This window comes from Lontra canadensis, unplaced genomic scaffold (assembly GCF_010015895.1).
Source record: "Lontra canadensis isolate GAN:19392208 unplaced genomic scaffold, GSC_riverotter_1.0 scaffold69, whole genome shotgun sequence".
Lineage (NCBI taxonomy): Eukaryota > Metazoa > Chordata > Mammalia > Carnivora > Mustelidae > Lontra > Lontra canadensis.
Genome location: NW_022631063.1, coordinates 3,448,327 through 3,474,497, shown reverse-complemented (window position 1 = coordinate 3,474,497; position 26,171 = coordinate 3,448,327). Strand labels below are relative to the sequence as shown.

General features: G+C 36.0%; 1 protein-coding gene across 5 annotated transcripts in view; it reads right to left on the bottom strand.

The window, feature by feature from the left end:
• The window catches only part of LOC116880903 (sodium channel protein type 2 subunit alpha), a 140,546-nt gene that overhangs the window by 59,541 nt on the left and 54,834 nt on the right, over window positions 1-26,171 (bottom strand). For 4 of the 5 annotated variants that reach the window (XM_032880338.1, XM_032880337.1, XM_032880336.1 and 1 more), the window contains 10 exons: window positions 20,130-20,219; window positions 18,836-18,964; window positions 18,170-18,261; window positions 17,021-17,293; window positions 14,139-14,202; window positions 12,473-12,614; window positions 12,126-12,332; window positions 10,485-10,772; window positions 5,095-5,442; window positions 990-1,122 (listed from right to left, as the gene is read on the bottom strand). In XM_032880338.1, coding sequence (XP_032736229.1) covers window positions 990-1,122; window positions 5,095-5,442; window positions 10,485-10,772; window positions 12,126-12,332; window positions 12,473-12,614; window positions 14,139-14,202; window positions 17,021-17,293; window positions 18,170-18,261; window positions 18,836-18,964; window positions 20,130-20,219 — 1,766 coding nt within the window. Of the gene's footprint in view, window positions 1-989; window positions 1,123-5,094; window positions 5,443-10,484; window positions 10,773-12,125; window positions 12,333-12,472; window positions 12,615-14,138; window positions 14,203-17,020; window positions 17,294-18,169; window positions 18,262-18,355; window positions 18,448-18,835; window positions 18,965-20,129; window positions 20,220-26,171 lie in introns of all 5 variants that reach the window. The other variant, XM_032880340.1, reaches the window with a different exon arrangement.

The following is a 26,171-nucleotide window of genomic DNA, read 5'->3' as shown; positions in this document are numbered from 1 at the left end:
AACCTAGGAAAGGGCAGAAAGAGGGGGGTTATAAAAGAGAAAGGGAGAGAAGGGAGATGGAGGGTAAGGGAGAAGGATAGAATATATTTTATATGAAAGTATTTTCCAAGTAGTTGAAGTTGATAGTTCACATTTAAATTCACTTACAGTGTGGAAAGACACAAATGTGAATTAACAAAAACAATGAAAGTAAAATGACAATGATTATATTTACTGACTGCCTTCTACATTCCAGATATATAGGTGTTTTATATATGATGACTAAATTCTTACAACAACCTGATGCCTAGACCTCATTATCTGCATTTTACTGATGAAAAAAACCTGAAGTTTAGGGTCATATTAAAACATTTAACATGGAGGAGAACCAAGAATCGATCACAGATCAAGCTGTCCCCAAAGTCTTTATTTTGCCGTTGCAAGATCCAGACTGCTAAACAATATGTTAACTACTCAGATATACAATCTGCAGCTAAAGAAAGAGCTGATGTACTGTAAAATTCTGGTCAAAGAGAGGCAAAAGTAGGTCTATAAAATTTTGAAAAGTTTGCTTCAAACTGGTTAATATCAAACCTTAATCCATATTTTCATTTATATTTCTGGTTAAATCAAAGGACTTTATAACTTTTGTCTCAAGTAGTTAATACAATTCAAATGGGTTAGCATAATCATGAAAATAAACGTTTATCATTATACTCCTTTCATTGTCATGCACACAATAAGTTTCAATAGTTTAGAAGTGAATCTACAAAAGCAGTATTCCAAGCATATCTTGAATTTGCAGTAGCTTCCTGGAGGCTAAATGTAAAAATCTGTATGAGATAGTAGAATCTCCGTGTTGTATGTGGATTTTATTTTATCTGGTAAAAGACATAATGCTGATGTGATATAAAGTCAGGAAGAGTTTTCTTGGAATTTATGGAATTAGTATTTTTTTCATCATTACCAACACACCACCAAGTAGCTCTGCTATAAGACTTCTGACATACCTTCCATTGTGTTGGTCAAAATACTGGCTAGACTCATTGCTCTTTGCCTTGCTGTAGGATCTTCCAGCAAATCCATGGAAACATGATAAGAACTGGACCTTCTCTTTCTTAGTTCTGTTTCAGTAGTTGTGCCCTGAAAATAAAACTTCAGGTAAAATAACTGTTATTCTTAAGGGAAGCAACACCCAAAGTGTTGGGACGCCTGCATGGCTCAGTTGGTTAGGCAACTGCCTTCGGCTCAAGTCATGATCCTGAGTCCCAGGATTGAGCCCCTCGTTGGCCTCCCTGTTCAGCAGGGCATCTGCTTCTCCCTCTGACCCTCCCCGCTTCTCATGCTCTCTATCTCTCTCTCTCTCTCTCTCTCTCAAATAAGTAAAAAAAAAAAAAACAAAAAACAAAAAAACAAACAAACAAACAATAAAAAGCCCAAAATGTTCCTATAGTAGGTACTACTTAACTAAGCGTCTACCAGTTGAGAACAGTTCATTAAGATTTTGCTGGAATCAGCATTTCTGGGAAGTATTTGAAAGCCCATCAGATTCTCAGCCTTCAATGACGCCTGGGTTTGCAATCAAGATGGACTTTAATTCCTCGACGGTGGAGCTTTTGGTGGGATCATGGTGGGATCATGCCTACCATTGCAAAGATAATCTTTTAGCATTTCAACTATTCCTACCTAGAACTTCAGACTGAAACTCAGTGTTCCTTAATTTACTTTCAGGTTGAGTTATTAGATCTTTATAAATACATATTCATATGTTAAATATGTATATCTATGTATAGATACAGTTTAACATATGGGAGGAATTTTTAAGGTTTCCCTAATATGTGTTAGTAATGGTTCGCTTAAAAGATGAATTCAACTTATAAAATGCTTTTGTTCATTATAAGTAGGTAACGACTCCTAACATCCTTAATAATAAAAGCAAATATTAGAATTAATTTTTAACACTTACATTTACAAAACTCCACAAAGCATCCACAAAACAACACATCCTTGGTGCTGAACCTCTCATTTAAGTCAATAACACCAAGTTGGGGAAATTTGATTTTTCACTATGACAAAATGATTCAATGCTTTCCTATTCCAAAATAAACTCACCAAGATTTCAACATGGGCAGAAATTTATTCCTACCTTAGGAGATCAAACAATGAAGTTAATTATCACAGGAAGAAAGGGCAAAACTCACATATTTCATATGCTGATTTGAGTGCTAATAATAAATAAGAAGTCAAAAGTTCATAAGTTCATAATCCTCCCTATTTCTAAAAGAGCAACATGAGTCCTGTTCATCTACTTTGACTTTACTGTGGAATGAGAAATTAACATTATTTTATTAACCTGAATACTTCCAATGCAGACATTCAAAAGCAAAGTTTCCACTCAGTTGAAATGATTGCCACTAGTGGTGATAAACATCCATCTAGGTCACCCTAAAATTAATTTTATGGTAGAAGAGAAGCAAGATTAATGAGAAAAAAAAATACCTCCACCGTCACCACCTCACCCCTTTTTAACAAAAGCCCCTCAAATCAAAAAGTTGTTTCTCAGAAATTAAAATATTTGGCCTGGTCGGAGAGGCAAAGTTTTAAGGAAAAAATAGGGTCACTTAAAGGTCATCTAATCTCTTCTGCTCTACACAGAACTATATGTGAAATCCTAGATGTCTAATTTTTAATGATAGATTTCTGATCCTCTAATGATATTACTGAGGAAATTCTTTCTTAAGCTAAATTGCTTCTATTGAATTTACATGTTGAGGATGCTTGTACTTTGGGGGATATCATTTGCCTTCAGTGGTTCATTTTCTATTCTCATTTTCCGCTCTGCAGTCTCTCAAAGCCTACTCCTTTGCCTGCACCTTTGGCTCAGTGCCCTGCCTCTGAGTGCCTGGCTGCGTGATTGCAGAATGGACACGATGGAGTGGAAAATAAAAGGACCTCACTAAGCTTGGCTTCAAATGGGCTCCCATTTGCCTTCAGAGAGGTGTCCTATCCTTTCTGATAGGGCAGGAGTTTTATGGTAATTACTGATAAATTCTGTTTTCCAAGATACTCCTTGTATTTATGTAAAGAAATTAAGGATTTGTTTTATTTATTTCTTTACCATATATCAAGATCAGTGATGCTCATACTTTATCCTGTGTAAGAATCATCAAGGAAGGAGTTTCCCAGACTTTGTTCTCTTCAGTCTTGTGGTGTGAGTAAGTCTTGATTGGCCCAGAAATCTCTATTTTTTCTCTTTAAACCACTTTATTGAGGAATGACTGACATGCAAAAAGCTGTACATATTTAATATACACAATTCAGTGGGTATACACTTGTGAACTATCACCACTATCAAGGCCACAAACATCTCCATCACCTTCTAAAGTTTCCTTTCATCCCCTTTTTTACTGTTGTTGTTGCTGTTATGGTTTGTGATGAGAACAATTAACATAAAATCTACCATCTTAGCAAATTTTAAGAATACAATACAATATCGTCAGCTATGGGAATTATGTTATATAAATCTCCAGAACTTATTTATCTTGCTTAATAGAAATTTTCTATCCTTTGGCCATCAAACTCACAGAAGCAGAGAGCAGAATGGTGACTTCCAGGGGTTGGGGGAAGAGGAAAATGAGGAATTTCCATTTTTAAGAAGCATCCCAGGAAATTCTGATGTAAGTAGTCTGAGGATGAAGTATATTTTGAGAAACACTGCGTTAAAAATGAAAATGTTTGCTTCCTTAGCCATTTTCTTACTTTCCATTTAAGAAAATTTTAAAAAATTCAATGGAAGACAACATTGCAGTTTGGGTAGAATATAGGTTTAGTAGCTAGCACACCGGGGGTAAAATCTTAGTTCCACCATGCACAGACCTCAGCTTCCTCCTCTTTAAAATAGGGATAATATTAGTACCTATCATACTTAATGAAATAAATGGACTTAATTAACTAAAACACATGTACAGTGTTCTGGGCTGTGTCTGGTACATAGTCAGGCATGATTATTTTAACAGAGAAGTTGATATTCCTTCTGCATTCTTCCTGGTCCTTCATTACAAAGTTCTACTTTTTTCACTATTTATCTGACTCCAGGTACTTGGACATTTCTTTGGGAGAAAGTGGTGGGGAGAGGCCATGGGGAAAAAATAATCAATGGCTATTTCTATAACCTAGGTAAGGGGTAAGAAATTTCTCTCTTAGGTGACTGAAACCTGACTACATATGATTTTAATGTGGCTGAAAGAGCTTCTCCAGCTATAATAAATGGGCTTGTTTTAGAAAAATCATACAAAGAAGGTTACAATATGATTTGGAAAGCTATAAAATACAACCCAATGACATTGCTGGAATATTTTTATGTCAGGCAATAAAATCTTATTTAATACCAAAGTTAAAAAGCATCTCATGTTTTACAAAGAAAAATGTCAATAATATATCCCTATAGGTGTCTGCTATTTAGTTGAAACTCTTTTTTATATGCTTGATTTACAGCTTCTTTGTGTACAAAAAGAAATTATGATAGTAATATAAAAATTGAAATCTTCTCTAAAAATTGCAATACATGACTCTACCAGGTACTTTGAGTGACTTCTTTATCACACAAAGGTACAATGGCTGGCTAAAAATGAGTGGGTGCTGAAAATGTTACAGCATTCTGACCTGCAAAGAAAAAGAACAGTGCATGGCAGGATTTAGATGTCTTTAGTAATAGTATCTACTTCAAGCGGAAGTATCAAATTCTCCTTTCAATGGAACAGTGGTAATAAGAATCTTTTTTTATCATTTCTTGCATTTCATTCGATGATATTAATTAAACATTATGTTTGATAAATTGTTGCTGTGCTTTTTGGCAAGTTTCATACCCCTAGGCCTTTAAGGATATCCTTTTCTTCTTCCCATATAATGATGAATATTTCTAATCAGATGCTGTGAGAGCCAACCTATATTTTTAATTAATTTGTTGAAACATCTAAATAGAACAATTTGACAAAGTGAGTTCACAGCTGGACTCAACTAACCCCAACAAAAGACCTCACAAAATTCCTGGATATGGAAATCAAAAAATACAGCCACAGGTCCCTTCCCAACAGTGGCAGTTTTCATTGGCCTCACCTCAGGAAGGAGCTGTCCAGCCGGAGACGTGAGGGCAGAAGGGCCCCCGACCAGTGAGACCACTCCATTGCAATCCACCGCACTGTGCATCTTTCCGTTCACCGGCAGAATGGGGAGTACCCTGGAGGCACGGCTGGCCTGGCTGACATTGCTGTGACGCCGCTCTCCATGTCTGTGTGGCACAAACAGAGAGTCTCTCCGGCTGTCATTGTCCTCAAAGGTGCTGTGCTCATCATCGGCAAAGTCATTCTCAGAGCCAATATCCTTTGTTCGGCCTCTGAAACTGAAAAGGCTCGCCCTACTGTTGCGTCTTGGAGAGAAAAGGGAGCCACGGATGCTCAATAAAGACTATGAATAATAAGAAAGCAAACAAAACATGGATGAACAGAATTAAGAGCAGTCATCCCCAAACATGTGAGATGTGACTCGTGTCAGATTTGTTGACTTACCTGAGAGTAAGTCTCAGGACAAGTTGGAACCATGGGCTCCTGTGGTAACTGCTGGTGTTCTGGCACACTCTACCACGTTCACCCCATTGGTTTTGCTTTACCTTTTTCTCCCTTCCTTCATTGTTTATTTTCTATCATATTCTCTATTTTACACATGTCTTAAGATAGTTGCAAGTACCCCTCACCATTATTTTGTCCCATTACTGGCACATAGAACAGAATTTTTTGCTAGACTCTATTCTAGAAGTTAATTTCATTTAACATGCCAATGACAAGCAACTACACAAACACCTACATTCAGATCCTTTGAAGCCAAAAATACAGCCAGTAAGAGCCCACTAGTGACCATACCCTGATGCAGATCTCACCACAGAGGAAAATAAAATCAATCTTGCTAGTAGGTCTGTTTAATTATAGTACAAGGAGCAGCTTCTCCCTTCCCTTTGCATATTTTACAATGTGTTCATGAATAAATTAAATAAATCAAGCTGAGAGAACTGTATGATTCATTCCCTGATTTTCCCTCTTCTGTCTCTCAAGAAATTTGAAAAGACCATATTCACAAAAACCTGGTTTTCACCAAGTATTTGGTCACAATCATTACACAGATTACTAAATGGCTACATTGTCACTGCTACCGTGCAGTTTTCCTTGATTCTTAAGCATTGTAGCATTGAACACAATCATTTCGCGATTATTACTAGTCTACTTTTATGACTTCACTATAGTCATAAACACTTTCTTGCTTGTCCAATATCCATTCTTCCTTCTTCTTTCAACAGTACCCTGATTATCCTTGACAAATGATCCTCAGTCAAGACTGTGACCAGGCCCAGCCAATGAGTGCATTCCATACCTCAGGCTATCGAGAACCGTTTAAAGCTGGGCAGGGGACCCTGCTTGGTCCATTGGCAGCCCCCTTTTGCTTTCACAATTGTTGAGAAAGAGATGCATTTTCAATTGGGGTTGCTAAGAATATGGAATGTAAGTCTGAAGCTGCAGTAGCATCTTGCCACTGTATTTGGAGGAACTAAGGCTTAAAAATATGGAGAAATGTTTGGCCATAATAACATGTTTGAGCCTTTGAATCCAGCCATACCTGAAGCTACTGATAGATATTATTTATCCAACCTAATCAGTTCTCTTGATTAAGCTGGCTAGAGTTGGATTTCTAGGTTTATTAATGGAAAGAATACTAATTTAATCATTTAAATGTTGTTAGTTTGATCTTTTTCTCTCCAAAGGATTTAAAGCTAACTAAAATTATTTTGTACCTATATACTTTTTATATTTCCTGACCAAAAAGCATGCTTTTAATTTTCTTTTTGGCTAAAAAATAATTTTTCTCAAAAATGTCTATAAACATCTGTAAAACATTTATGAGCTTTAAATACTATCTTGTGTTATGGAATCTTATTCATTAATTACAGAAAGAAGGACATTTATTTTTTTTTAAAGATTTTATTTATTTATGAGAGAGAGAGAGAGCGAGCACAGGCAGACAGAATGGCAGGCAGAGGCAGAGGGAGAAGCAGGCTCCCTGCAGAGCAAGGAGCCCAATGTGGGACTCGATCCCAGGACACTGGGATCATGACCTGAGCCGAAGGCAGCTGCTTAACCAACTGAGCCACCCAGGCGTCCCAAAGAAGGACATTTAAAGAGACTGATCTGTTCCCTCAGAAGACAGCCTTTCTTCTTTTCCTGTTCCCATTTTTTCATCTTATTACCAACTTCACTAGTAAGATTCCTTCTTTTCCCTTACTGTTTTCCACATAAGTAATTTTTTTTATGTCTCTCTTAGACTACTACCCAATTTCCTTCACCTCTTTTCTCTCTTTTCACAAGGGACTTTGAATAAGCTATAAAAACATGAGAGTTACAGGATTTGTGACACACTGGCTATCAGCTCAAAAAATCAGGCAAGAAATGCTTGGCAATAAGAAATAAGGTAGAAACTATACGTATCACTCTTAGTAGGAGTTTATATTTTAACTACAAGTACTCTACTTAATTAGAGCCAATAGAAGGGTTTGGAGGGAAAAAGGTTATAAAATTGCACACAAGGTTTCTCTCTGAGTTCAAAGGTGAATTATGCCATACAAGAACACAGCTTACATGAGACAGCTGTATGAAAAACGATTGTGCCCCATCTGTTAACATTAGCTTCTGTTGTTTGCATTAATTATCTAATCCATAACAATCAAATGCTGCACCACGAATAAAGGATGGCCAATACGAAAAATCTGCCGTAACAAATGAATCCCTAAAAAAAAGCGAAACTCCTGCTTTATTATAAATAGGAAGTGAAATAATAACCTAAAAAGGTTGACTATATCTAATGACTTAAGAAGGTTGACTATAACTTCAGAATAAAATACTCAGGGACACCTAGGTAGCTCAATAGATTGAATGTCCAATTCTTGGTTTTGGCTCAGGTCATGATCTCATGGTCCTGGGATTAAGCCCTGCATCAGGTTCTGCACCCAGCACAGAGTCTCCTTGGGATTCTCTCTCTCTCTCCTTCTCCCTCTGCTCCTCTCCACACTTGCACATGCTCTCTCTCTCTAAAATAAATTTTAAGAATAAAATAAAATAAATAAACATCCAGATTGTTTTGAGATTTGATTAGAGATTGTACTCTTGACTTCCTTCTCTCCCATCTCCCACATGAACAAGTCAAACTGAAGTCTAAGAAATATTTCAGACAATCCACCTACTTTACTGAAAAAATTATAATCTTGCAGTTGAAGCCTACATTGTATATATATTTTTTCAGTGTGTAAATAGAAATGGTTATCAACACAATTGCCTTTCCATCATGTCACCACAAAATGATAGTCTTTAATACTCTTTGGGGTCTTAGACTCTCAAAAAAATCTATCATTGGGTCTTTCATCACCTTAAGAACCTCTATCTTCCTTAATATTTTCTGATTAGTATAAATTCAGGATTCTCTCTTTCTCTCTCCTCTCTCCCTCCCACTCTCCATCTCTCCCCATCCTCTTTCTTTCTCCCTCTCCATCTTCCTAGCTATTCATCTATTTATCAGATGAAAGGAAAGTTTTCACTCTTTTAAAATATAGATACCACTTAAGAAACAAATATCAATCTGAGCTAGATGTTGCATGTTGTATATGTTAGTAATCACTTATCATGCCCAACTAACTAGGAAATAGAGTTACAAAGAAGACGGTACTGGGAAAATGTTATATTTGTCGGCAAAATTTGCAGAAAGAAGTAGGTCAGAACTTAACCTTTTTAGGCTTCACTATTTCACCTAGACTTAGTTCTACTGGATTTGAATTTGGAGCAAATTGAAGACACCTGGTGATCTGCAGTCTCAAATTTAGGCCTTTTTATCTCTCTAGTAACTTACCTTCCTTCTCCGCTCCCTCCCTCCCTTCTTCTTTTCCTTCCTTTTCAACATGACCAATGCTGTAAAAAGGGGATCTGATTTTTAAGAAACTCACATTTATTAAGATTAATGTCTCCACTAATTAAATCAAAATGATTATGACAACAACATGAATGAGAATGGGTATAAAATGTAGAATTAAAACCAAATTCTATTTTAAATGCAAATCCAACACCACTAATCTTTTAATCTATCCTATCTCATAATGTTATTTGGACTTAGAATGAATTGAATTGACCTACAAAAATTTTACACATATTTAATATGAGATTGTGAGACTGTATATACTGCAAAGTTTATGAAGAGCAAGTATAACCCTAAATATATGTATATTTTTAGGGAATTCAAAATGTAAGTTTCTTTATCTGTTTTTTAAAATATTCTTTCTAGTCACGCTGCTGAAATGGAAAGTTTCAGTGTCACACCAAATTTGAATACCACCTCAGCCTTAATAACTACATGGCATTGGTTAATTATTCAACTTCACTGGGCCTAGTAAATAGTGAATACAATACTAATGTTAGCATTAATTATGGCAATATAACAAGAATACCAAGGATAAAACAAGCACTTGACAAAGAATACAGCCCTCCTGTTCTCACATCTCTAGACTGGGGGTGTTAATTATAGTACCCACTCGGGGCTGTAGGCCGAGTTTATACTGGAAGATGCAAAGGACTACGTAAGTGTTAGCCATTATCATTGCTATCAGTGTTGTTCTCGTTGTTATGATTACTGAATCATCCTAAGGTTTCACTACCAGTGACACTGTCATCTGAGAAACTCTATTTCTGGTAATTGTCTTGGTAATTGCAAAATATAAGGATCCTAAATTTCAAAGTCTCAACAGCTTGTGTTGGTACGTAAGCCACACGCATCCAGTGAACATTTACTATACCATATAATCAGGATATCTTTTCAGCACAAATCCTACATTAAACATGAGAGAGATAATCAAGTGCAATTAAGCACCACTATTTATTTAGTGTCATAAATAATCCTTAGAGCATTTCCCCCTAAGAATTTTGGCTACACTTCTAGAAAAATTTTGCATCAGTCTCCTTTGAAACAAGTGTCTGAAGAATGATTCTTCCAATGAAGTTTGTATGTGAATGGGAGCAACTACACAGATGGTATGGAAGAATACATCGTTCACTTCTAGGAACCTGCCACTCAGAAAACCCATAGCCACTGGGTCCCAGCACAGTAGTGTAGCTAAAAAGGGACGGGAACCATCTGCTGATAATTTCTCATATGGAAAATTGCCCCGAGATGTTTGAGCCTTCCACGAAACCTCAAAACCATAAACCCTCCCAAGCTCAGTGGGACCTAGACTCTAAAAACACTTTCTTGGGATTTCAAAAAGTTGCAAAACTCACAAATTCTCTGAGGTGATAAACACAATATTTGATGATCATTACAGTTCTGAAAGTACTGTGCGGTTTTATTTCTACCAAATTCTGGCACACCTTAAAAAAATGGTCTGTTGTGAAAATGCAATTTATGTAAGCTAAGAATATCTTTACCTGATGTGGAGAAGAGAACCTCTTTTCATATGTCAACCTGCTTCCCTCTAGGGAAAAACGGAAACCTTTTCTTCTTATGCTGTCTTCGGATTCAGATTTGCGGACCCCATCTTCCTTCTCTTCTTCTCCAGACTGCTCTTTCTGCTTCTTTTTCTTCCTTCTGTTTTTCAGCTCTTTTTCACTCTTGGAGCTCAACTTTGATGCTACTGAAGAACTCTCTGAGAAAACTCCTATCCCGCCGGCACCACTGAACTCTCTTGATTCCGCAGATGCGGCTGCAGCCGCCGCCTGGAAGCACACAAGGGAAACCTTGAAAAACTCTCTCCCTGTTTACTAGTTAACCGTCTTCAGTATCACGAATATGACCTTGAGAAGCAGTTCTTCATTCTGGTCCATATTTTGGAAAACCATGCGTTGTCATTAAACCAATTAAAGAGTTACGTTCAAAAGACACATGGAAGATGATACATGTGACTTTGATGGAAACTTTAAAAGCTCTGGCTTCTCACTATGCTCTCTAATTATTCAACAATATGAGCAAGACATTCAAATATCATAACAAATTTTCCATGACTTAATCACTGTATGAAGAAGGAAAGAATTTAAGAATTAAAGTTTCCTATTTTAACCTGATCCATCATACATCTATTTGACAATAAATTTTTAGTGCCAGCCTAAGTTATTGAATTTTATTCAATTAAGTATTTTAGTTTGGTAAACTTCTGTCTATGACTTAAGTGGGGGTATTTCACTAAGAAATATACAACAAAAACATATTACAGATCATATATACATATATGAATCCCAGATCATGGCATCTGAATAAATTTCTAAATTATTAAAGTACAGTTTTGGGAAAGGTATTGCATTCCATCTTGTTGCTGTTACCCCAGTATATCTTATCTATCTGACCTTTATTAAATATTTAGGATACTTAGTATTAAAAAGGAACTGTAGTCAAGATCCAAGAGAAGCCAAAAATAGGCACTTGGATTAGTTAATGCCATGAAGTCGAGCAAATACAATTAGAGCAATTCTTGTATTATTTTTAAGTCTTATCAAATCCAAATCAAATTATTTTTATAGGATAGGAGGCAGAGAATGTAGTGATTTCCTACATTTACACACCAGGATTTTCTTTAAGCGACCCATAAATTTGTATTTAAATACCCTTCAAATAAAAAATAAATATTAAATAGGTCCTCACTCTTCCAGGTTCCAGGAAATAATCTCAGTTTGAATCTGGTTTTCTGACCTTTCCCACCTCTACTGACACTAATGAAGAAGCAACTATAACAAATTCCTCTTCCTCAGGGCATTAAGAAAATACTTCAATTGCGGGCATGTAGGTCTAAATACTTTGTGAGCCTGAATAAATGAGGAGTCACAAGGGAGGAAAAAAAAGTCAATAAAGCAATTCTAACTCTCCATGTTTTGATGCCATCAGCATTGACAGTAACCATCAACATAAAATAATAACCTAAAAATCTAACACGCTCTTAACACCAAACACATATGACATGTTTCAAATGTTACTTTTATCCACTGCTGGTTTTGTGTGGTAAATGCCCTGACCTCACCAGTGTGGTCAGAGGATTGAGATCAACAAACACAAGAGCTCTATGCTCTTGATAACAATACCTGAGCTTCTTCTTGTTGCTTTTTTAACTGTTCAAGCATCTGTTGAAATTCAGCTTCTTTCTGTTCGGCTTCCTCAAGAGTTGCCTGATTCTGTTCCTCATAGGCCATGGCCACCACAGCCAGAATTAAATTTATAAGGTAGAATGAGCCCAAGAAAATTACCAGTACAAAAAATATCATATATGTTTTCCCAGCAGCACGTAGTGTCTGTAAAAATACAAGAGATATTTTATTAAATTTTATATAGATGCTAGAAGCTCACACTTCAAGTAATACAGTATTTTACAGCAATTCCCTTGATCTCAGTATTTCATGCTTCCCAGAACAATCTTTTTATCTGTTCTCACCAGTTGGTAAAGGTTTTCCCAGAAGTCTTGAGTCATGAGACGAAATAAGGACAAGAAGGCCCAACTAAAGGTGTCAAAGCTTGTATAGCCATAGTTAGGGTTTCTACCAGCCTTAACACAGATGTATCCTTCTGGACATTGGCTGTAATTAGATTAAAAGAAAAAGTCAGTACTGCAAGTCTGCTGGGTGACTTCCCTGTTTCTACAGATTCCAATATCTACTTTATATGACAGTAGGGAAAACAGATTTCTCTCACCATACCCATCACTTAACCCAACACTATGTGGACTGATTTACATAATAACAGAATATATTAGGTCTATTTGTGGATTTCTCTGTGATTCATAATTGTCATTATATTTATGTCTCCATATAAAAGTAACCCACCATGATTAATATCTTTGGAGACTTGTAAAATGAATAGAAGAGTAAGTCAACAGGGAAAAAATAGATTTTCACTGAAGATATCGAGATGCAGAATGTGTGTGTGGCAGTAGAGAAGAGAGGTGATGGAAGGATGGATGGGAGCACATGGAGAGGAAGGAATGTCTCTGCATAGTGAAGATTTCATAGCTATGACTTTAATGATCAAGTCAAACCTGGCCCCAATATTGTGCCTGACACTCCTGGGATGCATGATCTTGAGTTAAGTTTCCTAACTTTGCTAATCTTCAGGCATCTCGTATGTAAGAAAGGGCTAATAACAGAACCTGCCTTACAAATACACAAGCGTTGAATAAGATATTCTATGTAAAGCATTTAGTATGGTACAGACAAGGAATTAAAATTAGCCTGTTCAACTTAATCACTGGGATTTGGAGAAAAAGGCAGCACAATATTTATCAGATGAACTGAATGGAAAGTCTGTTACCACTGGAAATTCTCCTACAGGGATTAGTTATTAATGTCCACAGCACCATCTTCCCCTGAAGAACACGAAACTTCTTCTATGGTTCTAAATTCTTGCCAAACAGGGAAAGGTAATTATTTCTCTGAATTTTCCTAGGCTTTAGCTCCTAGTGCCAATGCTTCTTCATAACAAAGTTCACATGTCAATCATAATAATCAAAAGCATTATTGAATGCTGTTATAGCTACATATCTGCTAATCCATTTAATCCTCACAGCAACTCTATTATTATACCCATTTGTCACTAGAGGAAACTAAGGCAAGGGGAGGGAGTGTTATTTTGTAGAGTCAGGATTGAATCCATGCAAACTTTGCAGCCTGTGCTCTTAAGCACTTTGCTAAAATATGCTCGACATACACTCACCATGACTCAGATACTGACATTATCTTCAGAGATCTTACATTTGAAGCCATGGAGACCACATTAGCATATATAAAATATCACACTTACAAAAGTACATGCTTATGAATTCCATTAACTTAATCTTCTAATACATATGTACTGCTTTTCTATTTTCCATTGAACTAATTTGGAAGATTAGCTGAGACCTAGTACGGAAAAACAATTGCCACATATGAGTGTGTGAAGGAGGTGAGAATCCACACTTATTTCAGCTATTTTGAGAATCAGCGTGAAGTGGAATTTATGGAGGGCTCTGAATGGGGAGTGAGGGAGGGTTGGGTGGGAGGGATGTGGCAAGTTTTGGGGGCCAATGGAGCAGTGTGGTCTGAAACTCAATATGAAACATCACTTACCCTGCATCTGAGCTGTTGCCACAAAGCAGAGCATCATTTTGCCCTTCCAAAAAATAAAAGTGACCTATTTAAAGAGTGAGGAATAGAAAGAATCATTAAAAAAGTGCTCAAAACACTTCAGCCATTGTGTTCAAATAATAAACCTCATAATTTTTTCAACCATAATGAAATGGATAAAATAATAAATACGCATATGGCTAAATGAAAATATGTTAATAACCGAATACTAAACAAATATCAAAATATAAAATTTTTATTTAAACAAGTGCTTAGAAAATCTGTTTTAAAAAGAATATTTTGGGGAAGGAATAGCTATTATAGCATTCTCTTATCAGCATTTATTGCAAATATAAACTCAAATTGCTTGGGATAGTTCAAAAAAAGAATTGCAAATTAAGGCTGTTTGGCACAAAAAGTGAGAGAAAGGGAAGGCTTGTTGCTTCAAATTGCTTCCATGCAAGTAAAATTTTACTTTATAAGTACTTTTTTGCATGGACTCAAAATAGATTCAGACTTTTTTTCCTACCAATTTTACCTAATTTCCTGTGAAAAGTGGGGTTAAGTCTTTCTCTTCTATGATGCTCTAAATAAGTATTATTTGGGATCTTGGCTTGATTACTGTCTTTCAAAGGAACAGGATAAACTTATTTCTTTGAGGATATACAATTTTCTAAGTATATCTAATTTCTATTCTTAGGAAATCTTATATATAACTTCAATAAGTTGCAAAGATGATCTCAAAAAACATACACATTCATAAACATACATATTCACATACAAAAACACACAAACATTAAAACACATACATATAGGGGCGCCTGGGTGGCTCAGTGGGTTAAAGCCTCTGCCTTCAGCTCAGGTCATGATCCCAGGATCCTGGGATCGAGCCCCGCATCGGGCTCTCTGCTCTGCAGGGAGCCTGCTTCCTCCCCTCTCTCTCTGCCTGCCTCTCTGCCTACTTGTGATCTCTCTCTCTCTGTCAAATAAATAAAATCTTTAAAAAAAAAACCACATACATATACCACACAAAAAATTATTATAATGGTTTTTAAGACTGCTTAAAGACTATATTGAAGGAATTCCTTAATATATTATGCAGGAAAATCTGGGCTGGAGTTTCGCAAAAAGTTTTAGATCCTTACATCACAATATATGCCAAAAAACAATATTTCTAGATTTTTAAAGAGTGAAAATTCAAACACAAGTCTATTAATATAATACAAAGAATATATAAGTGTTTTTATGTAGGATATATAGGTGGTTCCTTTATACGTACAATATCTAAGGGAATTAGAATATCTTTATGATCTCTGAATTAAGAAGCATTTTCTAAACTTAAATAGAGAAAAATGAAAATAATTTTGATGATTATATTGCCTAAATATGAAAATCAGTTAAGCATTAAAAAAAAGCAGTGAGATGAAAAACAAGTTAAATATATTTGCCAAAAAAGGACAAAATGTTAACATGCTTGATAAATTAAAGAATTCATATGAATTCTCCAAAATTTACTATCACTTGGTGAAATAATGGGTAAAAAAATCAACAGATAATTCACATTATATGAAATATGTAACTTGTTAATGATACTAATAAACATGAGTTTAAAAATTCCACTGCAATAATAATTAAGGAACAGTACACTTTTCTTTCTACCAAAAGATTTTAAAATACAAAAACAGTCAGTATTAAGGAGAGTTCAGTAAGATGACCAGTTCTGTAGGGAGTATATAGTGGTATATGATCTTTCTTGAGAGCAATCTGACACTCTTATCTCCATAGCCTTAATCTGGTTAAACCCTTTGACACCCCCCACCACCAAATTCTATTAATAGAAATTTATCTGAAGGAAATAATCAGAAATAGAGAAAAGATTTATGTGGAAATATTGTCACTGTGCTGTTATTATAATATTAATAAGTAGGAAACCCCATAAATAACAAATTAAAAAAAACTATTTATTCAATGAATCTTAATCCCTGTTACAGAAATCTTCATAGGAATATTAACTCTTAAAACATGTTATAATTTGAGAAGGGATAAAATTTCATATGGTTCTAAAAACCATGAAGGATACCTTAGAGTAAGTATTCCAGTAGAATACTGATAATCAAAAGACCAATGGGAGTTGGCTAGCTAAAGCACATGGAGAGGGAAACACTTGGACATCCAAGTGACAGTGAGGCTGGCTTCAGTGTTAAGAAATTATACTGAAGTATATGGCGTCATACATTTATACTGATGTCCATTCCTAAATAAAATCAAACTAACTAATAAACAACTCTAAAACAATGACTGACACCAAAGGGATAAATTACAATCACAGAGGTTGGGTTTGAGTTTACACTTTCTAATCATCAATAAGTGAATGGCTGGACTGTGGTTGCTTAATTTCCTGATGAGTACACAAACGTAGATTTCCATCTTGGTGAGTGATTTCTCTATTTCCAGATATATCATATGCACTCAATACATATCATGAGTCAACCAAATAAGGCCAACTTATTTTCCCAGTCTTCTTAAAAATGCATTTCAGCATAATACACTGAATAGTTCAAACTACTGATTTATTTACTACACGACTGAAAACTCCTTCCTGATCAATGCTTACCAAATACCAAATAAAATGGTATTGCTTTCAACACTGGTTTAGGAAAAGATAACACATTTTTAAATGATAACTTTTATTATACTGATTGATAGGTAAGGAAAAAGGAGTAAAATATCATCATATCATAAATATCATTTGATTTCTGTATCACATGTGTTATCTTAAATTGGTTAAGTCATTTAGTTTACATTAAAATTGAGACAATTTCCACTATATGTATTTCTTTAACTAAAGGATTAAGCAACTTAATGGTTAAAAGAGTATATCTTACTTTTATCCTCAATATAGTCATCCCAGTTAAAAATGCTCACTGTCCTATTGAAAGTGGTACCATTCCCATCCAATGAGTTATTAAAGAAGGAAGTGATGTTTATTTCAAAGGAAGAATTATCTGGGGGCCATTGCAAACATTTATTCCGCAGGTTGCCCATAAACAGCTGTAGTCCTATTAGTGCAAACACGCTCAGACAGAACACAGTCAGAATCATTACATCAGAGAGCTTCTTCACCGACTGGATCAGGGCCCCCACAATGGTCTTCAGGCCTATGAATAAAATCAGAGGGAGGGATGTCGATATACTATTCAACAGCTACGTTATCGACAAAAACATCATGAGCTTGTCCTGGAAAATAAAGATGTCATGCAGAATGCCAAAAATATTAGTTTAATGTTTGTGACTGAATAACATTTTCATGAAAAGCCTGTAGCTGGTGAAAATGAATGAAAGCAGAACTTGAATTTTCGTTAGAAAACTGTGAATGGCAATGAACCAAAAGTGTATTTCCAAATACCCCTTAGAGCAAAAGAAATGATTCTGTTATTCATGCTTAAACATCAACCTTGTGTAAATATTTTGCTTTTATTTGCAGATGTCTTACTCCTTAACCTCTTATTGATTTTACAAAAATCTATATGAATAGAGTAGTAAGAAATCTTAAAGTCAATGGATTATGAAGTTATATATTTGTGATTTCTGCAAGCGTGAATATGGGTTAAAAAAGGAAGACATCTGAAAACTGAGCCCCATGCAGCACTCATGCTATCTATTGCTCTTTCATTTATCTGCAGATAAGAACATCACCAGTTTTCGACCTAAACGGCCAAATTTGCATCAGTCTGAACGCCTCATTCTTTAGCTTCTATGCGGAAAGCTTGATGTTACAGGATGCAAACCATGTAGCCTGTTACTGCAAATGCCTCATGCAAAGACCTGTTAAACTCAAAGGCTGATTTAGAACAGTTTTAAAGAAAGCAAGAATTAAAAGCAAAGAATCAAACCCATCCAAAATATGATGTCTTGATTCTTGCTTTTTTACATATTTCTTTGCGAAGTGTGACAAGCAAAAGGCTTATGCACAAAAGCTGTGATTGTAACACCAATGCAGTAAAGTCAGCCTCGGTGTTTAACCTAGCTCTCACCTGGAATGACTGAAATTGTTTTCAGTGCTCGGAGAACTCTGAATGTTCTCAACGCTGAGACATTGCCCAGGTCCACAAACTCTGTCACATATCTGTAATAGGGAGTTCACACACAACACAATAACAAAACACAAGAAACAATTGGAGATATAAGGGGCCTACCACCTTATACCAGTTTCTTCTTACCTGGAATTACAGAAATAGTTTTCAAAGCTCTCAAGACTCTGAAAGTTCGAAGAGCTGAAACATTGCCTAGGTTTACAAATTCTGTTACATACCTGTAGAATTAAATCAGAGTTATTCAGAATTTAGGGAAATCTAAGTCTATGTTGGTCTTTCATCAAGACCTTTTCAAGTTCAATGAGCGTTGCCATCAGATTTCCCAATTAAGAGAAAAGTGGCATTGTCTTCAATCTTAGTCTATGTTACTTGGGAAACTTTATTTTACTACTTTACAGTGCTAATTGAATCCAAATTAGACAATTTACTACTAGATCCTTAATCTTTCCAAAGTGCATCATTTGATTAGAAGAAAAACATTCTACGTTTACATGATAACTAAGAAAAATGCTTGATCTGTCAAGGGAGGCCACTGAGGAGAAATACAGCATAGGCTCCCACCAGTGACTTATTATTCCAGGATGGAAAATGTATGAAGATACTTACGCAAAAGTAATGACTGTGAAATCCAACCAATTCCATGGATCCCGCAGAAATGTGAAATCTTCTAAACAAAAGCCCCTTGCAAGTATTTTTATAAGTGATTCAAAAGTATAAATTCCTGTAAAGGTGTACCTGAGAGGAAATAGCCAAGTCCACATTAAAGAACTAGTAGGTAATTGACATTACCCGTCTTAAAGGAAACTTAACAAACAAAAATTAGAATCTTCCATGTGGGTCTATACTAGTCTCCCTATGATGTAAGCTTAGGAAGAGTTTAAGGCAAAAGAAATATTACATTTTGAAAGACATTTTCATTGGCTGTAAGTAAGTAAGTATTGTATTTGCTACATTAACTAATTTGCAGGCCCAAATAATATGGTTCCATATGATGATATTACCTGAAATACACTGGCTTTCAGTCTGATTTAAGTAAATAGATGTTAACCTCCAAATTACTGTAGCATTGTGTTTAATAAAATATGTATCATTAAGAGCCATGAAATATATAATAATAACACAGAAAGATGATAGCCAGGGCACTTGGGTGGCTCAACTGGTTAACCTCTTGATTTCAGCTTAGGTCATGATCTCAGGGCTCTACGTTCAATCCCCTTGTCAGGCTCATTGGGGAGTATGCTTAAGGATTCTCTCTCCCTCTTCCCCTCCCCCACTTCCGCTCTCTAAAATATATAAGTAAATCTTTTTTTTTTTAAGATTTTATTTATTTATTTGTCAAAGAGAGAGAGAGAAAGAGAACACAAGCAGGCAGAGCGGGCAGGCAGAGGCAGAGAGAGAAGCAGGCTCCCCACTGAGCAAGGAGCCCGATGCGGGACTCGATCCCAGGATCCTGGGATCATGACCGGAGCCGAAGGCAGCGGCTTAACCAACTGAGCCACCCAGGCGTCCCTATAAGTAAATCTTAAAAGAAAAAAAAAAAAAGAAAGAAAAGAAAAGAAAGGTTATAGCCATGAGAAAAAGAACATACAAATTAGGTATAACTTTTATCACTGGATATCAGTAATTACTGATAATATTCAAATGTGTATGAGACTCACAAGGAAGATAAAGGGCTACAAATACTGGCAAACAGGTGCAGTAATTTCAGCTAATGAGTGAGCCACTGCAAGCTTTGTCCTACGGGAAGTTAGTGGTTGAAATGATCCTGAATCATTGTTTAAACTTGTCTGGTTTAGAGTAGCTAGTATGATTTGCTAAAGAAAGTGACAGGGTCTCAAGATAGTAAATTTGAAATGCAAGGGATGACAATATTGAAAAACATTTTTCATTTTCTACTTACTCCACATTCTTTGTCCAGTCTGGAGGGTTACTCATGGTCATAAATACACAGTTGGTGAGAATAGTGCACATAATGAGCACATTGAATAAAGTAGAAGAGTATTGTCAAGGAAGACAAAATACAGTGGAAAAATCTCACTTTTATGCCCCACCATGCCTTTTACAACATGAAGCTTAGAATTTTCATGCCCTTATTATTTTATTCTTAAGTCCATCTTTTCCATTTCTGTAATCCAACAGCCACATATTTAGGCCATGTCAGGCCAAGCCTTCAAATATTCTGAGGCCATTTAGGTATTTCTTAATAATTAGATATAAAGAGATAGGCTCACTGGTAAATAATTTATCAATTTAAGTTTTTTAAATGACAGATTTACCTCAACAACTGAACTGCAAGTTCAACATGTCTGTAAACTATGACAAAACCTCTACAAAAGAATTTAAGTGATTACTTAAATGCATTATAATTCCATTCTAAGGATCATTCTGGCAAAGTGATTTTAATATGATCCTTTCTGTATGGAGTGTAAAATATACAGTAACTGCTCATAAAATTTTAAATAGCATGAAAAGATGGCTGTTATTAGTGACGGCATTTCTTGGGTTTATAACTGTGGTGAAATTATTTACTAATGTACCTAAAACTTGGTTCAATTCACTATAAAACTGAGAAAAAATAACTATTTCACAAGATTGCTGTGAGGATCAAATTAGTTAAAATAAACAAAAGCTCCTGCACTTCATGTGCCTGGTAAAGAAAAGATGCTCAATAAATTGTCTTCCTAATTTCCTGAATCATAGAGAACATTCCTTATAACAAACATCTGGTTGTGTCACTGTTTCTTACTTTGGCTTTGTAGACACAGCCAATACCCTTCACTTTCCTTCATACTGAAAAACAACAAAAACTGAGAAAATATTTGGTAGTCAGAGAATTAAAATGACTTTCATAGTTAAGAAAAAGCACAAGAAAGATTAATTTGCAATTATGTAAAATGACAATCTTTAGCAATGTAAACTTAGACACAATGATAAAAATCCCAGAAATTGAGTAGGTGCTGTTCATAGCCCTTCTTACTCTTAATTTTTGTTGTAAGTTTTCACATTACTTGCACAAAACAAAATAGTAACATGATTTTAAGTACCGTCAACTAGGACACTGAGTAGCCAGTGTTGCATTAATCTATAATGGAAGTTTCTTTGCACCTACAACTGCTGTTAGTCAAAGTCACAATTCATTTTTCATTTTTGCTAACAAATAGCATATTTGTTATTCATATAAGGTATATGCTTAATTCTCAGCTTGTTTAATGCATCCACATTAAAAATAGTCCTATGTGAATGACATAGATCAGCCATGTGAGGGCAGTAGAACCTAGAGAACACTTTAAAAAACAGCATTTCAAAGAAGAAACACCTACTTTTCCTTAATTGCTAGAAATAAACAAAAAGATAAAATGTAAGATGGTTTGCTATTAGTATATAAAACTAGATCTTCCATGTCTGCTAGCTTGCTAGGTCCTACGGGAGAAAACAACACCTTTCAGCAGATTGGCACCATTCTAAATTCATGGTTCTGAACCTGGTCACTCCTCTACACAGTCCTGTAGTCCTTAGCACCATCTCTGACCCTCTGCAAAGGCAATTCCATTCTCCAGTCTCCTCTGACCTCCAACTCTCTTCCTCTTTCCCTCCCCACCTGAAGCTGATGTCCTATTACCTACTTCACTCAGAGAACAGTATTGGATCTCTATTTCCAACTCCCAAGCTGATAAACCTCTCTGGAGCCTTCTGGACCTATCCTTTTTTCCTTCCTGTTTCAATAGGGAAAGTTTTCAATGCTCCCCACTTCACATTCTGGACACCTTCTTTTCCAAAATACTTCAGAAATCTCTTCTCTCTTTTTTTCTTTTATCTTTATTATCTCCCACCCTAGTGAGAACTTCAATATAAACTTGCTTAAGCCTCTCTTGTCTTGGGGGAGGGCACACTTTCTTGTAATCCCGAATTCTCTTAAAGTATTTACAGTCCTAACTTTTCTCCATTTCACAGCCAAACTTCTTGAAAGAGCCATTTATCTTTTTTTCTTCCTCATGTATCCAGCACATCCTCAGCTTACTAGCTTTTTTTCCCTAAAGATGGCATACACTTCATGTTTTGGCACTAAACAAAAGGGCAATTTTTTTTCTTACTTGACTTGCTCTCTCAGCAGAATTCTGCAAGGAAAATTCTTCCCTCTTTCATTAAGTTTTCTTCTCTTCCCTTTATTGAAATCCCAATTCTCTGGTTTCCTCATGCCTTATGGGAAACAATTTTTTGCATCCTTGGAAATGTTGCAATTGCCTTTTGAAAAGGAGATAGGTTATCTCAGCCATTTCTCCCCTCTCTTGCTATATTCATCCTAGGAGAGTTCATCAACAAACATAGGTTCAAGTGTCATTTATGTACCCACTATCTCAACTACTTCTCTCTAGGTCAGACGCCTCTTCTGAATTCTACACAGTCAAAGGTTCAAATGGCATCTGTACTATGTGTCTCACTGATACTTCAAAATCATTTAAAAGATTCTGAGTTCTTTTCTTTAAGATTTTATTTACTTATTTAACAGAGAGAGAGAGACAGCAAGAGAGGGAACACAAGCAGGGGGAGTGGGAGAGGGAGAAGCAGGTTTCCCACTGAGCAGGGAGCCTGATGTGGGGCTCGATCCCAGGACCCTGGGGTCATAACCTGAGCCAAAGGCAGCGAGTCGCTTAATGACTGAGCCACCCAGGCGCCCCAAGACTGAGTTCTAAAACTGAAGTAAAATCTTTTCATCCCACCCTTCCCATCTCCCCAATTCCTTCTCTTCACACTGCCCCCATACTGCTCCTTTGACATTTCTGTATCCTACAGAATGTCCCAGGATCTAGCCAGGAACCTAGAAGCAATCCTGGATTTTTCTCTCTCCCTAAACCTCTAAACTCAATTTAGCACCAAATACTGTCAATTCTATCTGCTGTCACTGGATCCGGTGTACTTTTGCATCCCCACATCACTACATAGTCCCTGCCACCAAGTATTTCCTCCAAACTGGTCTTTCCGAATCCATGCTAAGTTCTTTACAATACATTCTGCATACTGTACTAAAATGACTTGTATAAATGTAATTCAGATGATTTCAATAATTTTCCATTATTCTTAAGATGATGATCAAATGTCTTAACACAGTCTAGATTCCAGAATGTCTGAACCCTGTCTACTCCCCTAGATTTGCACACTTTACTTTTTTTTTCTGTATTGCTCACTCTTAATTGCACTCTCCCATGATACCATAATTGTTTTAGATCATCTAATGAAATATTCTCTTTCTCAGATAAGGGTCTTTGCAAATGCCACCTCTTCTCCCTGGAAATGCTCCATACCACACTGTAGCCAACTCATACTTGTTCTTTAGTACTTATCTTTAGTACTTATTTTGAAAAAGATTTCTGGTAGAAAGTTACTCGCCATAATACCTCACCTGTTTAGGTCTACCAGTTATATAACCCCATAGCATCTTATATTATTCTTCCAGTGACTAATTTTAATGCTGATCTTTTCTTCTACTAGACTGTCAACTTCATGGGGACAGACACCATGTCTGTAGTGTTCACCACTAAATCCTGGCCATTTTGCACAGTCAGTTGACAACTGAATGAAGTAAATTTTGCAACCCCTTTGTTACTAAATAGAATAACATTTTTCCTGTTTAATGATTTCTGATGAGGTATTGATATGATATGGGATAAAAATACAGCATGAAATTTGTCTTCATGTATACTGAGTACACAAGTTTCTATACTTTGTTTTTTGAAAGAGAGTAGGAAGGCAAACATAGGTGGAAATTAATAACCTTATGGGATTTATGTCACATGATGATCTGAGTCATGGTTTTATGACCCTTAAGAAGTATTTACTCTTTATAATGGTAGAATGTAATTATATATGATGAAGTAAAATAAAAATTTCAATATTATTAAACAACAGAAAGAATGATTATTGTCCCATAAGTCACAATTAATAAAGCAATTGTGCTCATACAGGAGTTTTCCACATTGCATGACTATCCTTTTAATAATTTGAAAATATACTTAAGGGCGCCTTGGTGCCTCAGTGAGTTAAGCACCTGCCTTTGGCTCAGGTCATGATCCCAGGGTCCTGGGATCAAGCCCCACATTGGGCTCTCCGCTCAGTGGGGAGCCTGCTTCCCCCCACCCTCTCTCTCTGCCTGCCTCTCTGCCAACTTGTGATCTCTGTCAAATAAATAAATAAAATCTTTAAAAAAATACACTTAAGTTAAAGATCCTGACAGGCACTCAGGAAAGGAAAGCAAATAGGATTATTTTGCTTTTAAAACAAAAAAGATAACTAGAGGTAGGTTTTCTGCTTTTGATTTAATAGGTATCTCTAAATAGGGTGTGTATTAGAATTCATCAACTTATAGAGATCACTGTGGATTAATTTTAGCAGTCACATACTTCTAAAATTCCTGGAATTTAGGGAGTAACTTTTTATAGGGTTTCAGATAATCATGATAAATATACAGATATTTTTAAAAATGTAGGTATGGATTTTGTTTTGATGATAACACACGTTGAAAAAGTATAGAAACTCCACATCAAGGCAGATTTCAAGGGGGAAGAACCAGTAATAAAGTGTGTAAATCCTACATTATTTTCTGAATATATGGGCCAAGACATCAACAAAGTATATTTTTCAAAAGAATAACGTACCCCAGAGCAGTATTTCCTTAAGAGCCTTCGTATATAAAATATAATAGAAGCAGACTAAGCTTAAAAAATTCCAGGGGAAAAATGATCCTTTTAATCTATTAATTTGTTTATACCAGGTAAAATATGTTAACCTTTGATTGATACTGCTGGTTGGCAAATCTAAAGTATTTTCTGTGTGTATATGATGAAAAGAAACTTCAAGTTTATACTGCACATGGTTCATGTACCCTTTGACATGATATCTGAATATTTAAAAATACTGGCATGCCTACCCCCAGCTCTGTGAAGATAGGATGGGACAACATGAGCTTTATCGCACTGAAGGACAGACCAGAGGTATCCTTTACCAACTACAGGGGTTTGAGCAAGTTGCTTAATTCTTGGATGTTCGATTTTCTTACGTAAATACAGTACTAATGCTTTCCTTAGAGAATACAGTTATTTTTATTACTATTAATCACATGCTTATTGAATATAAAATGTAGGGCATTTCTTTATTATTCTTAAAGAAGGGGAGGTCATTGTTTGTGAGTCTGTTCAGGGACTTTGTAATGTTATATAATATCCAGAGATGTTGCAGGGGAATTTTTAACTCTAAAGTAGAGGGAGAAAACAGTTTAATGTTAGAGTTTTGTTTTGTTTTCTTAACATAAAAATAGAAAATTCAAAGCAGAGTAGGTCAGGCCTCTTTCTACCTATCAGTGCATATTTCTAAGCTAGCAGAAATATTAACTAAATGTCACATATATACTTTTAACTCTTGAGTTGTTTCATTCTATGATTAACCATCTTTCCTAACTATGTTATAATGCATGACAACTTTTTTTTAAACAATTTTTTTTAAGATTTTATTTATTTCTTTGGCAGAGACAGATCACAAGTAGGCAGAGAGGCAGGCAGAGAGAGGGGAGGAAGTAGGCTCCTTGCCGAGCAGAGAGCCTGATGCAGGGCTCGATCCCAGGACCCTGAGATCATGACCTGAGCCGAAGGCAGAGGCTTTAATCCACTGAGCCACCCAGGTGCCCCAATGCATGATAACTTTTGAGCATTAAAAGCAGGGGAGGGCGCCTGGGTGGCTCAGTTGGTTAAGCAACTGCCTTCAGCTCAGGTCATGATCCCAGAGTCCCAGGATCGAGTCCTGCACGGGGCTCCCAGCTCCATGGAGAGTCTGATTCTCCCTCTGACCTTCTCCCCTCTCATGATCTCTCTCAAACAAATAAATAAAATATTTTTTAAAAAATTAAAAGCAGGGGAAATGGAAATCGTAAGTTGTTCCCCTCCTCTCCTACAGG